Consider the following 17,327-nt stretch of genomic DNA (forward strand, 5'->3'; position numbering starts at 1 on the left):
CTTATCTACAAAGTGATTTACTGCGCAACAGGGCCAAGTATGAATCCGCAGTGCACCAGCTGCACTTTGGTACTTTCATTGCACTTCAGCAATGTCCACCTGGCACTGGTAGCACTAGCCATAAGCAGACTGAGCAACCTCTTAGGGCCCCAAACAGCTCATGGGGCCCCAATTTAGTGTAACCCCAATGCCCCCTTATTGAATGTGGACTTCTTAACAAAAGAATTAGCATGTGTTGTGTTGGTATATTTTCTGGTTTGTGGAAATAATGCAATTAGTATTTTTTAGGGGATGGATAAGTGGCAAGGGGGAGGCAAAATTATTCCTGCTTAAAACCTCCCAAGGGCTAGCACCATCTTTGCTACATGATGAGTTACTACACAGCAAGCTGGTGAGCTGTAGATTTACATTCAGGCTTGCCGAACAGTAACTCTCCGTCTAGACAAGCTTTATGAGATACCTAAGTAACTATATAACCTTATATTTCTGAAGTTTGTGCAGCCTTCCCTCTTTTCCTATTACCCATTTTTGGTTGCTCTCATTTATTGTATCTTCTTGTATATTTAGATTTTAAGTTCTTTCAGGCAGGGAATGTGTTTTATTCAGTTTCTGAGGTGCCATAGGGTTGCCAGTAGGGCCGGCGATTAATCGCAGTTAACTCACATGATTAATTCAAAAAAATTTTTTGCGATTAATCACACTTTTAATCACACTGTTAAACAATAAAATACCAATTGAAATGTATTAAATATTTTGGTTTTTTTTTTACATTTTCAAATATATTGATTTGTATTACAACACAGAATACAATGTACATTGCTCACTGTATATTATTTTAGATTACAAATATTTGCACCGTAAAAATGATAAACAAAAAAAGTGTTTTTCACTCATACAAGCACTGTAGTGCAATCTCTTTATTGTGAAAGTGCAATTTACAAATGTAGATTTTTTTTTGGTTACATAACTTCATTCAAAAACAAAACAATGTAAAACTTCAGAGCCTACAATTCCACTCAGTCCTACTTCTTGTTCAGCCAATCGTTAAGAGTAACAAGTTTGTTTACATTTACAGGAGATAATGCTGCCCACTTCTTATTTAAATATCACCTGAAAATGCTTCCATGCTGATGACGCTTGTTAAAAAAAAATGTTTCAATTAAATTTGTGACTGAACTCCTGCTCTGTTTTATGTGCATTCTGTCATATATTTCATGTTATAGTAGTCTTGGATGATGACCCAGCACATGTTGTTCATTTCACTTTCAGTTCACTTTCACTGGAGATTTGACAAAATGCAAAGAAGGTACCAATGTGAGATTTCTAAAGATACCTACAGCACTCAACCCAAAGTTTAAGAATCTGAAGTGCCGTCCAAAATCTGAGAGGGATGCTTTCAAAAATCTTAAAGGAGAAACACTCTGATTCGGAAACTACAGAACATGAACCACCAAAAATAAAATCAGCCTTCTGCTGGTGGCATCTCATTCAGATGATGAAAATGAATGTGGTCGGTCTGCACTGCTTTGGATCGTTATCAAGCAGAACCTGTCATCGGCATGGATGCATGTCCTCTGGAATGGTGGTTGAAGCATGAAGGGACATATGAATCTTTAGCGCATCTGACCCATAAATATCTTGTGACGCCAGCTACAACATGTTATGGGAACATCTGTCCTCACTTTCAAGTGACATTGTAAACAAGAAGCAGGCAACATTATCTCCTGCAAATGTAAACAAACTTGTTTGTCTGAGCGATTGCCTGAACAAGAAGTAGGACTGAGTGGACTTGCAGGCTCTAAAGTTTTATGTTGTTTTATTTTTGAATGCAGTTTTTTTTTTGTACATAATTCTACATTTGTAAGTTCAACTTTCATGATAAAGAGACTGCACTACAGTAATTGTATTAGGTGAATTGTATTCACCCACGAAAGCTCATGCTCCAAAACGTCTGTTAGTCTATAAGGTGCCACAAGTCTCTTTGCTGCTTTTGAAAAATACTATTTCTTTTGTTTTTTTACAGTGCAAACATTTGTAATAAAAAATAATAATATAAAGTGAGCACTGTACACTTTGTATTCTGCATTGTAATTGAAATCAATATATTTGAAAATGTAGAAAACTCCCAAAATATTTAAATAAATGATATTCTATTATTGTTTAACAGTGTGATTAATCAAGATTAATTTTTTAAATCACCCAATTAATGGTAATTAATTTTTTAAAATCACTTTACCTTAGTTGCCAGGTGTCCAGTTTTCGGCCAGAAAGTCTAATCAAAAGGGAACCTGTACAGTCAGATGTACTGACCAGACACCAAAAGTCTGGTTACCGCAGGGTGTGGGAGGGTGGGGAGGGGACGGGTCATCAACCTGCAGCAGCCCTTGCTCAGCCAGGACTGCCTCCTACCTGCATCTCATGGACAGGCAGGCTCCATGTCAGGGGCTGCAGTTCTCATCTCAGCCCCACAGCAGAGTGAGGCCAGCTGGCGATGGGAGGGAGGTGGAGAGGATGGAGCGACGAGGAAGGAGGAGAGGGGAGAGCGGCGAGTGACAGGGGAGGGGGGGCAAGGAGCGAGCAGGGGGCAGGGCTTTGGGGGAAGAGGCAGAGCAGGGGGAGGTTCCGGGGCTCCTGCTGTAGTGTCCAGTTTCAGAAATTAGAAAGTTGGCAACCCTAGTGCCTAACAAACTTTTGATTGCTCAATAAATAATTATAAAAGTTACAGATACTTCTGGAAATAGAAAAACACCCTCTCAAATTGCCAAGATGCATCAGACATCAAGTACATTAAGTTTCAGCTTCTATCAGTGATTGAACCTCCTTTCACAGGATATACAGCAGGAACATCAAATGAAGGACATAAGAGAATCTTTAATACACATAGATATTTCAAGGGCAGGAAGGAAGTTGGACTTTTAGCATTGCTACCATTCTTTCGAACTACAACGGGGGAAAAAGCTATCTCCCCTCAATGGAGGGATAAGATGATAAGAGCTAGTGCATAATTTCTGTTATGCACTTTTATTACATTAACAAGTTACTTGACAATGATGAACAACAAACAACAGATTTACAAGCACATAAGCAGCATGACCGACCTTGAAAACCTCCCCTAAAACAGAGCTGGAGTGAATACTAGCCTTCTCAATAGCAAAACGATGCCAGCAAACTAGTCTCAACTTTCATGACATTGCCAATATGGAGCTATGGTTGGCAACATACAGCACTCTTCTATATTTGGTCAGCTAGTGACATGGGTCAATACAGCTACAACTAAAATGTATGCCTCATAATTCATTATTTATTTTTATTAAGGTAGTGCCTAGAGGCCTCACCCAAAACCAGGGTCCTTGTACTGAGAAAAGCGCTAGAATTCCATGTACAGTTGCCATATAGACACTGCCTTTAGTGAACTGGAGGCCAAGGTTTGGGTAAATTAGAAGTCTGAAACACACTCTTGACTCCAGAGCTGGCATTCATCTGAATTTGTATTTCCTTAGTCCATCTCCAGTTTCATTTGTCCCCTCCCGCTTCCTCTTTTAAAAATGAGAAAATTTACTTAGCTGGGGGTATGAAGTCTGAAAGTTTGATTGCCAAAGCTTAACATAACCTGAGTGTGACACTATGCCACATATTCTTCATAGAGATATTGTTATAATATGAATATGGCATAACTAAGATATGTTTTATGCAAGATGGATCATGTGAGGTATCATTGGAAAGGTTATGATGTACTGACTATGATTATCCTATTTGTATGCATGTATCATGTCTGTATCTGAAGTTAGGAATATGTAACAATTACAACTGTGTTTCCATCTGGGGAACACCCACCAGATGAATGCAATCAGTTTGGATGGGCCATTAGGGAGAGCAATAGGACTCTGAAGATGTTAATCTCCCACCTTCCTGAGAAGCTTCTTGGGATACTGCTTTGACACTGCAGGGTCATGTGATCATGCCACCTGGTACTGAACCCCATCTGGGCCTACTAGTATTTTTCACGAATAGCGAGTAGGGACCAAACTGGAAAACAAAGGATTCCCGCCATACGTAAATCCTATTTAAGGCAGGGAAGTGAGTTAATCTAAGTCATTGGTTCTTCACTGAATCCCCACCCAAGATGACTGTGGTATGAGAAGTAGTAAACAACATTTCCTTATTTACTTTCTCCAACCCAGTCATGATTTTATAGACTTCTATCATATCCCCCATTAGTTGTCTCTTTTTCAAGCTGAAAAGACCCAGTCTTATTAATCTCTCCTCATATGGAAGCTGTTCCATACCCCTAATCATTTTTGTTGCCCTTTTCTGAACCTTTTCCAATTCCAATATATCTTTTTTGAGATGGGGTGACCACATCTGCACGCAGTATTCAAGATGTGGGCACACCATGGTTTTATATAGAGGCAATATGATATTTTCTGTCTTATATTCTCTCTTTTTCTTAATGATTCCCAACACTTTGTTAGCTTTTTTGACTGCCACTGCACATTGAGTGGATGTTTTCAGAGAACGATCCACAATGATTCCAAGATTTCGTTCTTGCGTGGTAACAGCTAATTTAGACCCCATCATTTTATATGTACAGTTGGGATTATGTTTTCCAATGTGCACTACTTTTCATTTATCAACACTGAATTTCATCTGCCATTTTGTTGCCCACTGACCCAGTTTTGTGAGACTCATTTGTCCTCATATGAAGTAATTTTGTGATCCCATTCTAGCTTCTAGTGGATAAGAGCCCACATTACAAAAAAGACCACCATAATTGGCAGGTTGTAGACAGTCTCAGCAGACATATCAATGACTGCATGGGCAAGGAGAATTGTCTCACATCTAGACCTAGATCACACCTGAAGGTCAACATCTGAGGCACGTTGTGGGGAAGCTTTTATTGCTTCTTTTCATGCTGCACTCATATTGTGATAAACTTCAGATCTTTACACTTTTAAAAAAATAAAGGTTGAAAATCCTAAAAACGTGTTTGGATACCACTTTGCTTTTCTGAAACCATTAATGCCATTCTTGGGGTACTAATTGATTTCTTATGGTTACAGACACCCATAGAGTCTGGCAGTGGTCCTCCTGTCAGGCTGGAGATTTTTTATTCAGCATAGCATGAAATGTTCTGGATTTCCATTTCTGACATTCTTCGGTAATGTGAATTTTTACTTCTAAAGTTTGTTTACATCATATAATTTAATTTTCTTTCAGAAGTGCTACAAACATCTCAGGCCTAATTCACAGTTGCTCTAAGACTACTCTATGCTGCAGGGTAAAAGGGACTTAAAGTGCCAGAGAAGTGTACGGTGGCCTTACTTTAACTAGGAATTTAGACTTTCATGGGAGTATTCTCTAAGTCAGAGCCTTAATGCTACGTTGTGCCATGGAATAGGATTCCACTTTAACTGACAGAGACACCTAGATAGAGCCATCTCTTGTATTTGTAAATTTCTTATTTAAATACAATATTTCCTAAAGTCTAACCATCCAGCTTCCCAACAGTTGACATCCATTGTGCCAGCAGAATCGCATATTCCCACATTAGTGTATTTCATCTTTTCCAATACTGATTTATTCCCTGGAAACAATGTTTTGAGCAGAGCTGGATGGATGTGGCAGTATGATATATGTTCAGAAAAGACCACCAGCCCAACATGGTGATAGAGAACACACAACAGCCAACACTCCAGGAATTTTTAATTCTGCAAACACTGTATGGGTCAGGAAAAATCCCAAGAGCCCAGAGATGGTGTTCTTCATACTTATAAAAAGATTTCATCCTTTACTGAATCTAATATGAGAGAGTTTGATTTTCACTTTAAATTGAAGATGATGGAGTTAACAGGTGAACATTTGCAGTAAGGATTCACAGCAAGCATTTCACAGTCTTGCTTGTCTTTTCAAGTGTTTTCATTCCATGTGTGAGCGTTCATTTGTATGGTGGCAGTGGAAGGATGAGGCTGTGAAATGACAGCTGTGTGCAAGTCCATTTTTTCTGTTTGGCATTACCACCATATATATTTTTGACAAGAACGGATTAAAAAACAATATGGGAATTTCTACCTGTGTGCATTTGACTTTCTTCTTTCAATCAAGTAGGTGCGGACACAAAATCAAAAAACAAATATGAAATCAAAGAGGAATGGAAATATTGCTAAGGCAGCTATGTTGCAGCTCATACATGTGACCCTATAGCTCATTCCCAATCAAACATACCTCTATTTTTTTAAACAGCTAATATTTTAAACATCAAACAATACAGACTCTCCACCAGCAATGAACTGATACATAATTTAAGGGCATGTTTAAGCTACTGTCTTATTAAACAGAATCTCCTCTTGCATGTGGCTGACAGACTTAATTCTTGGTCTCTAGGAATAACCTTCCAGCTCAGTTTGCAAAGCCAGCAAGCAGCTTTTGACCTGGTTTCCCTTCTTTTCTGGAGATAAGCATTACAGTAACACGATCTCACAACTACATTTTAAAAACAAAATTGAAGGTCAGATGGCTGTAACCCAAGGTCAGACAAAAGCGATCCAAATGATGCTTGACCACCGAGGAAGAAAACCCAAGGGTTAAACGTTCAAGTTACACTAACCCAGGCAGGAGGGATTTTATTGCTCTTGCACTGTTTTCACAGGGACAGCCACATATTTGTGTGAGACACTTAACTTCTTTCTTTTAGTCAGAACATGTTGCTAATGCTTTTGCTATAGAAACCAGCTATTTAGTAGCTTCATGCACCCAAATTGGCAGTTTGTTTTCAATTTGTCTCACTTCTTTGTCTGGTGACTGAACTCTTAACCTGCCTGGTCATTCACAAGAAATACAAAACAATCCACCCAAGCCTCTCTCTCGTGGCAGCTAGAGAAGGAACACTTTTCAACAAAGATGCCAGGAAATCCAGGCCACCAAGGTAGACAGGAAGAGACACACCTGATTCATGCTTTCTGGCTTCCAAAACAAGCATTTTAGCAGATTAAAGCTATTTTCATTGCATAGTTTTCTAGTCTGTACAGATAATAGGAAGAGAAGGTGGCACAAATACTCACAGCAAATCAAATTTTCAAATGGACAACCACGATCCACAGCTTCACCTATTCAGATAGCTCATGTAATATTTCTAATGGAGTTGCAAAACAAAATAGGGTTTTTTATGTTCCTCTACTGTTAAACCCGTGGGGACTTATTTACTTCATTGGTTCTATCAATGCAAGCCAGAGGAACCCAGACTCCAAACACAAGCTGTCATAAAGTCTTCAGAAACAGGATAAAGCAGCACTACCTGCCAGGACAGATCCTAAAATGTCCAGGGACAGGAAGGACAAGGCCAACAGAGACGTGTGCTGATGATGTGACTCTCTTCTGAACAGAATCCCTAGGGGAAAACTATCAGTCTCACCTCCTACTGTCCCCTAAGATGAATCCCAGCTATAGCCAAGAGTGAAAATTGTACTCCTCTTTGCCAAATGGTAGAGAGAATCTGCCCCATTAACTTGTGAACAATTTCTTATTGTATCTTCAGAACACAGAAGGACAGCACCAATTCCAAACCCAATATCTAGAACTCTTCTCAAGAACTGGTTTCCCATTAACGTGCGTACTTAACAACTGAACTTACAATACTGGTACTTGTGAAAGCAGGCAGGCATTACCTCATTGCCTAATATAGCCATGAACATTTGTGCTTGGTTTGCACTACTGACAAATGTGAGAATGTGTGTGATGGGATGTTCACACAATGCAGAGCAGGTTAAATAAGGATAATTCACCTGATCGGCTGCAGTTAGGGAAGAGCCAGAGATTGAAAGACTGACTGAAGATGGGCCCCAGCTGAAGAGGAACAGGAGGGGCTGGTATAAAGCCAGGAAGTTGGCAGCAGATAGGAGCTGCAGGGGAAATAGCCTGCAGTGACTTCCTGGGAGGAGGGAGTTTGGGCTGGAAACCCAGAGACAGGGGAACAAGAACATGCAGGAAAGAATGCAGGGAAAGATCACAGGGTCTGGGAGAAAGCAGACCACAGTTCCTAGACATAGGCTAAAGCCGGTGTGCCCCACCCCCCACAAAGCCAGGAGTGGTGCGGGGCTGATACCAGCACCCTCTTAAGCCCCCAAAGCTGGGAGAAGTGCGGGGCTGAAGCTGGCAAACCTCCCCACACCCCAAGCCAGGAGCTGGGAGCCCCAGTGCAGTCCCCCCTCCCCCATGAAGCTGGGAGCCACACTGGGAGCCCCCTATTGCCTGAGCATAGCCCCTAGCTACCCCCTGCCTGCACCCTGAGCTATTCCCTTTCCTGTACACAGCCCCCTGCTACCTGCTCCCTGCACCCTGAGCTATCCTCCTGCCTGTACACAGCCCCTAGCTACCTCCTGCCTGCACCCTGAGCTATCCTCCTGCCTGTACACAGCCCCTAGGTACCTCCTGCCTGCACCCTGAGCTACCCCCTGCCTGCACACAGCCCCTAGCTACCCCCTTCCTGCACCCTGAGCTATCCTCCTGCCCGTACACAGCCCCCTGCTACCTGCTCCCTGCACCCTGAGCTATCCTCCTGCCTGTACACAGCCCCTAGCTACCTCCTGCCTGCACCCTGAGCTACACCCCTGCCTGTACACAGCCCCTAGCTACCTCCTGCCTGCACCCTGAGCTATCCTCCTGTCTGTACACAGCCCCTAACTACCTCCTGCCTGCACCCTGAGCTACCCCCTGCCTGCACACAGCCCCTAACTACCCATCTCCCTGCACCCTGAGCTATCCTCCTGTCTGTACACAGCCCCTAACTGCCCATCTCCCTGCACCCTGAGCTATCCTCCTGCCTGTACACAGCCCCTAGCTACCTCCTGCCTGCACCCTGAGCTATCCTCCTGCCTGTACACAGCCCCTAGCTACCTCCTGCCTGCACCCTGAGCTACACCCCTGCCTGTACACAGCCCCCTGCTGCCCCCTCCCTGCACCCTGAGCTACACCCCTGCCTGCACACAGCCCCTAGCTACCCCCTGAGCTACCCCCCTGCTTGCACCCTGAACTACTCCCCTGCCCACACACAGCCCCAGCTACCCCCTCCCTGCACCCTGAACGATTTTCAAACTTTTTGAACTAAATCTCCTCTTTTTTGGTTGCATCCCCCCATAGCCCAGATAGGCTGGGTGGCCTCCTGAGTGAGCCAGGATGTGGAGGTGACGCTTGCTCTCTCCCTGGACCCCGCTGTGTGAAGCCGGCTCAAGCCCCGCCAGCTCTTGCACGCCCCCCCGCCCCAAATAGAAGTAAAAGTATGCCTATGCCCAAGGGTCTCAGCCCGGCCCGGAGCCCCAAGTTCCCTGTCCCTGCTGGGCCCTGGCATTTTTATAGCATGTTGACGGGGGGCCTCAGCAAGGAACCCCTGGACTAGATGACCTCCTGAGGTTTCTTCCAACCCTAATCTTCTATGAGTCTAAGTTGGTCCACATGATCATGAATGAAAGGGCACATGGTAATTGGAACAATTCCTGTTCTTCACACTCTCAAAAGAATCTGCATAATCCGTATCTAGGGGGTTAGAACAGGAGAATTCCAGTCAGAACTCCTCCTAGGTTATAATCTAAAACAAAAATAAATTGATTTGGATTTGCTGCTGCCTATCACCTACTTGCACACATTTGAAAATATACCTGTAGAACACCACAAAAAAAGGGACATTGTACCTGTGCCCTCATTTTTTCAGACAAATGCAAAACCTTTTAATCAATAATTTATTGGACCCAAAGCCAGTAGGGACAGACATTAGAACAGTACAACCACCTTGCAAAAATAATAAGCGGCATGTTATTTAAAAACACAGACCGACAGGCTGCTTGGGAACCAGGCTGTTGCTGTTCTGCAAGCAAGTCTGGTGTGAACATCTGCACAAAAGCTGCCGAAGGACGCTGCCACAATTAACATTTTCAGATAACCAGCTCTCAGGAAAACTATGTCATCTAGAGGAACATGAAGGAAGCAATATCTTTGCAGCAGGTTCTCACAGTGTCTACTTGTTTCAACATATTGTAAGAAGCTGCCTTCACAAAATGGCAAAGAGCCTTGACTTCTCTAATAAAGAGCTCTTAGTCTTACACCACTTCCCCAGAGAAAAGAGTTCCTCACTATTGTAAAAGTTGGCACTGTCCCTCCCTAAAGGAACAAGTACAGTACAACATACGGTTGGACTAAAAAGGAATTATATTTGCTACTCACTAAAGATCCCTCAATGTATGTTCCTGCAGTGTCTCCATGAAAAACAATAAGCAGCAATACAAATACCCAGAGTTGGCAGAATCCAAATTTTACTTACATGTGCTGCGAAGCATTTGGATAGAGCTCTGAAAATTGTGGTGCAGAATCCTCAGGGCCATGAGGGGCTGCATGGCTGATAACCATCATTATGGGCCTATGGGGATACATTCTCTTAGACATTTTGAAGTAATTAATGCTCTCATTAGTGATTAAGTCTGTGAAGTAGTCCTGTAACATACATTTAACACAAAATAAAAATTACAAAGTGCATCATTAATCAGATCACAGTATTATGTTATACCAAGTAATCATTAGCGCTTAGATCAGGAAGTAAAAACGTACCTTCAAAGAGGCACATGATCATAAAGAACACTGGACACACCAGGCATTAATTACTTTCTTAGGAAGGCATATTAGATGGGAGTGTATTTTGCAAAACTCTCTTACCCATAAAACAGGTTGTATTAACTGAATATGATTACCAGACTTGGCAACACAGTGTTTTCCAGCACATAAAATAGAGCCGACATATACTACTAAAATTTTGTTGATAAAGCTCTTTGACAAAACATAATGATACCAAAGTGCAAGAAACCACCCATACCTAATATCATTTCATATTTACATCTAAGTCCTTATCACGTGCTTTCTTCAAAATATAGATTTGCCTCTGTACAACCTGGGAGAAATCTACAACACTGAATATATTAAAAAAATATGGTTGCCTAGGAATGTCTTTATCAAAGAAATTGAATTCAAACATATAAGTATAGAGAGCATTTGAATTCCTGCAGGGTCTGTTCTTTTAATTGTACAACATAAAGAATTGCAGCTGCTGAGGTTAAGGTTGTTACTTGCTAATAAACTGGTTTAACCCGCAGCCAAGGTGGCAAATGGAAGTCTACAAGGGAAAGGGAGGAAATGGAAAGAAGAAAAAAAGATGAAAACTTAAATTAAACCACCTGCCACCTCTAAGCATTCTTTGTTGGCCTGAAGGTCTAGTGTGAGTTTCATTGAGAAAGTTCCGAGATGATGTTTGCAATTTCAAGCACTTTCAGGCATGACTAATCACATGTTGTGGATACAAGACCCTAAACAGCTGCAAAAGCAGTGCCTGAGGGACTGGATCTGTGTCGCTCGCTCGCATGTCAGTGTTAGGACAAGCTAACCAGCTGTAATCTCTCTCTCTCTCTCTCTCTTCCCTCTCTCTCACACACAGCAGATAAAGCAGTCTAGAGATGTTAATGCTCCTGTAATGATGTGGAGGAGACTGACTTCTTATTTATAGGAACTATGATGATCTGGTCACCTACCAGGGCACCAGTGTTTTGGCAATTTTTGATATCTCAGTCTGGTAAAATGAAATACCCTCAGAGGAGGTCACTGAATGGGTTATTGCTCTCTTACTTTTCTTCCTGTTTTCCTAAACATTATACATTCTTGCTATACACAGGATGTGGAAGGAATTGATAACTAGCCAGTATTCTTTATTTTCTATTTTACACTTTGTATCAGTGTCATGTAATTTCTACGGGTGTGGAAATCAGAAGCAGCTCTTGTGAGCTTCCAATGAAATCTCATTACATGGGTCAGAAACTACAGCTGCAACATCTGTATCATCCTCCACGAGCTCCATTCTGAGGAAATTCCAGCTTGCATAAAGTGATTTAGAAACTACAGAATTTCCAGTGCTACACGCTTCTGAGAAATCTTACTGCAGTGGGCAGGTCACCTTGGCCAAATGTTGTCAGGAGTGCAAACAAAGTCTGAAGTTTTCTAACCCTTGTTTTTTGCACTTATCTATTCTCATTCTTATATCCAGAACCTGACAACACAGACACACTATTCCCTGCCCCCCCACACCCCAGTATAACAGAAAACAGCACCAGATAAGCTTTGCTATGCCATCATCTTAACGTAAGAGATCAGCAACACAAGACAATATTTTCTTCAAGAAAGGCCTTTATTCTTTTTTCTTACATGAAGCCACCCATTTCTGAGAGAGAGAGAGAGAGACCGACCAGATTAAAGACCCTTTGTAGCTTTTTATCCATCCTACAATGGCGCCTTTAAATTTGAGAAACTGATCTCAAATTATCTGATTCTATGACTGTGAGAAAATGACATATGTACTCCTTGGGTGTAATCAATCAAAGGTGAAGTCATCTGATGCAGTGTAAATGTGTCTGGACATTACCTTTGCATAATCAAATCCATGTTTCTCTTTGTGGCCATTGTGACAAACAGTGTAATTATAGAAGCGAGAGTTCTTGATTAATCCAACCCACTCTCTCCACCCAGGAGGGATGTAGCTGCCATTGTATTCATTGAGGTATTTCCCAAAAAAAGCTGTGAAGGAGAAAAAAGGCACATGTGTCAGGGAAATTTTGGCGTTTCACTCTGAATTTTCTAGTTCAACCCAAAAGCATAAATATGTGAATGAACGGTCCTATTTTACTGTGGACCATATCAACATATGTGGACCATATCAAGATGTTGCACGTCTGAAATTCAGATAAAACAACTACCAATATTAATAGTTTCATATTTTTTTTAATTAAAATTAGGTATTGCCTAGACCCTGTTGCCAACTCTCCTGATTTTAGATGTTTTTCTTAAGCCCCAGTTCCTGGATCATGTGATCATATGAGACTCTCACTTTTCATTTAAAATGAATGAAAGTTTCTAGCCATCATGGTTGTAGAGAAAAGTTGGAAAATGTACTATATGCTCAAAACCCAGAAGGTAAATTAAAAACCCCCAACATTTTTTAGAATCTCATGAGTAAGCCAAATTTCACATTGTTTAGGAGTTGGCTCATGATTTTTGAATGTTTGTAGTTGGCCATACTGCTACACTTCCTGGCTAGATACAGGAGTTGGGGACATTGGTCTATGGCAGGACTCATAGCAATCCCTTGGAACTGATGGGCAAAACCACAGGACACTGCCTTTGGGAAAGAAAACGCTCCTTCTTAGACGAGTCTAGTTTGAGAAGGCCAGTCTGCTACTACAGGTTCTGTGAGGCAGAAGTGAAAGAGATGAGAGGACCAAGGAAGCAGGCTCTAGGTCTGCTGCTACTAAGAGCGACATGCAATAACATGGACAGTTCTTTACCTGAGAGTTGCTCCTGATTTATTGCCAGAAGCCAGCTCCTTCTGAGAGTTACCAGCTCTGGATGAAGTCAGGCCCATTCATTTGCTATTTCTTCCTTTACTCCCCTACCCCAAGTGACTGCAGGTCCTCACACCTGTTCCCAGAGGAGAATGAAGGATGGGGGAATCCTTCAGTAGATGCACTTTCCGTAGTCTACCTCATCAACAGGCAGAAATGAGAGGCTTTCCTGGGTGCACGAAGCTAGACTCCTTTGAGGGTGAGTGACCAAGAGGATGTTTCCCTTCCCACAGGCAGAGAGAGTCCCTATGCTGGTAAATTGCCTATAGTTTCCTGGTGTTGTTCTGAATTGTATCTCATATACAACAAATCCTGTTTTTAACCAGGAAATGGAAGTAGCGAGGGAAACACCAAATTCAATCTGAACAAAAAGCACATGTGGGAAGGTTTACAAAACAATTCCCAGTGGAGGGTGGGGGAGGTTACCATGCCAGCTTCACCATTTGAATTTGAAAGTGCCGGAAAAAGGGGAAAATATCAGAATGTTCAGTCTGATCTCACTTGGCGTGTGCAGGGGTGCCTGGGCTGGGTGCACTGTCAGAGTGGCAAGTGGGAGCCAACCTCAAAGTTTCCCCACAGCCTCCCAGGGATCCCTTATCCCTGCCTTCCAGGGTGCAGAGGGGGCACCCTGGCAATGCACTTCACTGCTCGTAACCAGTGGTGTATGTTTTTCCTCTGACACCTTCCTTTTATGTCAAACTTCAAAACAAACAGACAAAAATAAATAAAAACAACAGAACAAAAACACCTTCGTTGAACATCCCATTTTAAAAATTAAGAATAGCAAGGTTTCATTTTAATAGTTTGATAGCCTTGGAGACTCATGTCCTAATTATCTTCAGGAGAATGGGTTAACGTTGATCTGAGCTGCTGAACTATGCAAATGGAGGTGTGACTTCCATTTGCAACAGAGTGCAATAGACTGCATCACAGGTTGTCAGTGTAGACAGGACTAAGGAAGTTGCCCCGAGGAACTCTGGGATACATCCAGAAGACTTTCAGGACCAGGGCCGGCTCCAGGCACCAGCATCCCAAGCAGGTGCTTGGGGTGGCAATCTACAAGGGGCGGAAGTCTCTGTGTTTTTGCCCCCAAGCAGCGCGCCGAATTGCCGCCGGACGGCGGGGGCATGTGCCATTAGGGCGGCACGCGCGTTTCCGCGGTGGCGGCAATTCGGCGGCAGCTTCTATGCTTAGCTGTCCGCGGCAGCGCAGCTTCTGTCTTCCGGCTGAAGACAGAAGCTGCCGCCGAATTGCCGCCGCCGCAGAAACGCGCATGCCGCCCAAACGGCACATGGACTGCCCCTGCCATCTGCGGTGGCAATTCGGCGCGCTGCTTGGGGGCAAAAACAGTAGAGCCGGCCCTGGCGGCCAGCAGTGGAGGCTGCAGAGCCTAGCACAATACACCGCCATAGCCAGTTGCAAGCGTCCAGCTCAGTGCGGTCTGGGGCCAGGTTCAGAGCCGGCTCCTCCCGAGCCGTCCCCAGTGGGCCGAGCAGGGCCCCTGGAGATAGGAGTGCGGACACTCCACATGCACCAGTGCTGGGCCGCAGCTCAGTCGGGAGAGTGCCGGGGTCCCGTGTAACTCAGGCAGCGCCTGTGGGTGGCCGGCTGGGGCCGACCCATGGCAGCCTTGCAGAGTAACAGGTCAGCCCGGCCCGGGCACGGCTGGAGGAAGAAGCATCCCCTTGGGCGGCCTGGGCCTGATGGGGGGGAGGGGCAGGGGACATGTGTTACCCCCGTGTAGCTTCTCGCGGGGGCCGGGTACTACTCCCTGCCCCGTCCCAAGCCGGCTCTTCCTGAAGCCGAACATTCTTCCCACAGCCGGGCGCGCCAGTCGGATGAGTTGCAATGGCACCGAGCGGGTGGGGTGGGGGGTTTCCGAGAGTTTGTCGTGGGGAGCTCGAGCTTGGTCCTGGCAGGTCTTCTTGAAGCCCTCTTGGCCACAGCCACATCATGATCAGCTGATTAACCACCTGAACCCCCAAATCTTTTTTCAGAGCCACAGCTTCACAGGATAGATTCCCCCATCATGTAGGTACGGCCTACATTCTTTGTTCCTGGATGTACACATACAGATGTTTACATATTAAAACACATATTGCTTTTTGCACTCAGTTTACCAAGCAACCCAGATTGCTCTGTATCAGTGACATATCCTCTTAAATTATTTACCACTTCCCTAATTTTTGTGTCATTTGCAAACTTTTTCAGTGATGATTTTATGTTTTCTTCCAGCTCATTAATAATTACGTGAAATTGAATACAGCCAAGAACTGATCCCTGCAGGACCCCACTAGAAACACACTTATTTGATATTATTCCTGGTTTACAATTACATTGACACCTATCAGTTATCCACCTTTTAATCCATTTAATGTGTGCTATGTTCATTTTATATCTTCCTAGTTTTTTAATCAAAATGTGATTATAAATTCAAATGCCTTACAGAAGTATATTACATCAACACTATTACCTTCATCAGCCAAACTTGTAATCTCATCAAAAAAGACATCAAGTTAGTTTGACTGGATCTATTTTCCATAAATTTCATTCTGATTGGCATTAATTTTATTACCCTCCTTTAATTCTTTATTAATCAAGTCCTGTATCAGCTGACAGGTCTATAATTACCCAGGTGAGCCTGTTTACCCTTTTTAAAACCGTTAGCTTTCTTTCAATCTTCTGGAACTTCCCTGGTGTTCCAAGACTTATTACAAAATCAACATTAATGTTCCAGCGAGCTCCTCAGCCTGCTCTTTTAAAACTCTTGGATGCAAGTTATCCCTATCTGCTGATTTAAATATGTCTAACTTTAGTAGCTGCTGTTTAACATCTTCCTGAGATAATAGTGGAAAAGAAAGAAAGTTATCATTTGATATGACTACATCATCTGTTTTCCCCCAGAATAGAAATATTTATGGAACAGTTCTGCCTTTACTTCATTATTATTGATAATTCTATCATTTACAACTGGTAATGGACCAATGCAATTGCTAGAATTCTTTTTATTCCCAATATACTTTAACAATGCCTCCTTATTGTCCTTACACTTTACAGGTCATAGATTTCTCCTTCTATCCCTTTGCTTCCCTTGTCAATTTTTTATATTTCCAGCTTCTAATTTATATCCATTACTATCTAATTCCCCTTTCTTCAATTTGTTATATATATATATATATATATATATATATATATGATGTTCGTCCATCGTTTTCGAAGAAGACCTTAACATCTATCAGGTTGTGAGCTGTCCACAGTGCGTCCGCAAATGGCTGGTAAGGCCAATACGGGCACGGAATGTTCTGCCACATGTCGGGCAGACATGCGTGGGCACCACTGTTACAACATTTGCAGCTCTGGCTTTACGGAGTGCTCGCTTCTCTTGTGCTAGTGTTATCCTTCTAGCTTCAGATGTCTGGCAGCCTTGGTGGATCAGCGTACGCCATGTCGATCGGTCTTGTGCCAGGGTTTCCCAGGAGGTGATGTCGATATCCAGGGACTTAAGAGAGGCTTTCAGCGTATCTTTGTATCGCTTCTTTTGTCCCCCGTGCGATCGCTTTCCTTGAGACAGCTCACCATAGAAGAGCTGTTTGGGGATGCGGTGGTCTGGCATCCTCACAACATGGCCTGCCCAGCGTGTCTGGGCTTTCATAAGCAGAGTGTAAACTGATGGCAGGCCTGCTCTGGAAAGGACTTCTGTGTCAGGCACCTTATCCTGCCACCGAATCCTCAGAAGTCTGCGGAGGCAAGTCGTGTGGAAGTGGTTCAATTGCCTAGCGTGCCTCCTGTATACAGTCCAGGTCTCACTGGCATACATCAAGGTAGTTAGCACTACTGCTCGGTAGACTTTAAGCTTTGTAGCAAGGCTTATTCCACGGCGGTCCCACACGTTGGTCAGCAGTCCGC

General features: G+C 43.2%; 1 protein-coding gene across 1 annotated transcript in view; it reads right to left on the minus strand.

Annotated features, from left to right (window-relative positions):
- The window catches only part of LOC123363732 (extracellular sulfatase Sulf-1), a 286,538-nt gene that overhangs the window by 56,952 nt on the left and 212,259 nt on the right, over nt 1–17,327 (minus strand). The window contains exons 11-12 of the mRNA XM_045005041.1: nt 12,446–12,597; nt 10,307–10,476 (exon numbers count right to left, since the gene is read on the minus strand). Coding sequence (XP_044860976.1) covers nt 10,307–10,476; nt 12,446–12,597 — 322 coding nt within the window. The remainder of the gene's footprint in view (nt 1–10,306; nt 10,477–12,445; nt 12,598–17,327) is intronic.

The sequence above is a fragment of the Mauremys mutica genome, chromosome 2 (assembly GCF_020497125.1).
Source record: "Mauremys mutica isolate MM-2020 ecotype Southern chromosome 2, ASM2049712v1, whole genome shotgun sequence".
NCBI classification, from domain to species: Eukaryota; Metazoa; Chordata; order Testudines; family Geoemydidae; genus Mauremys; species Mauremys mutica.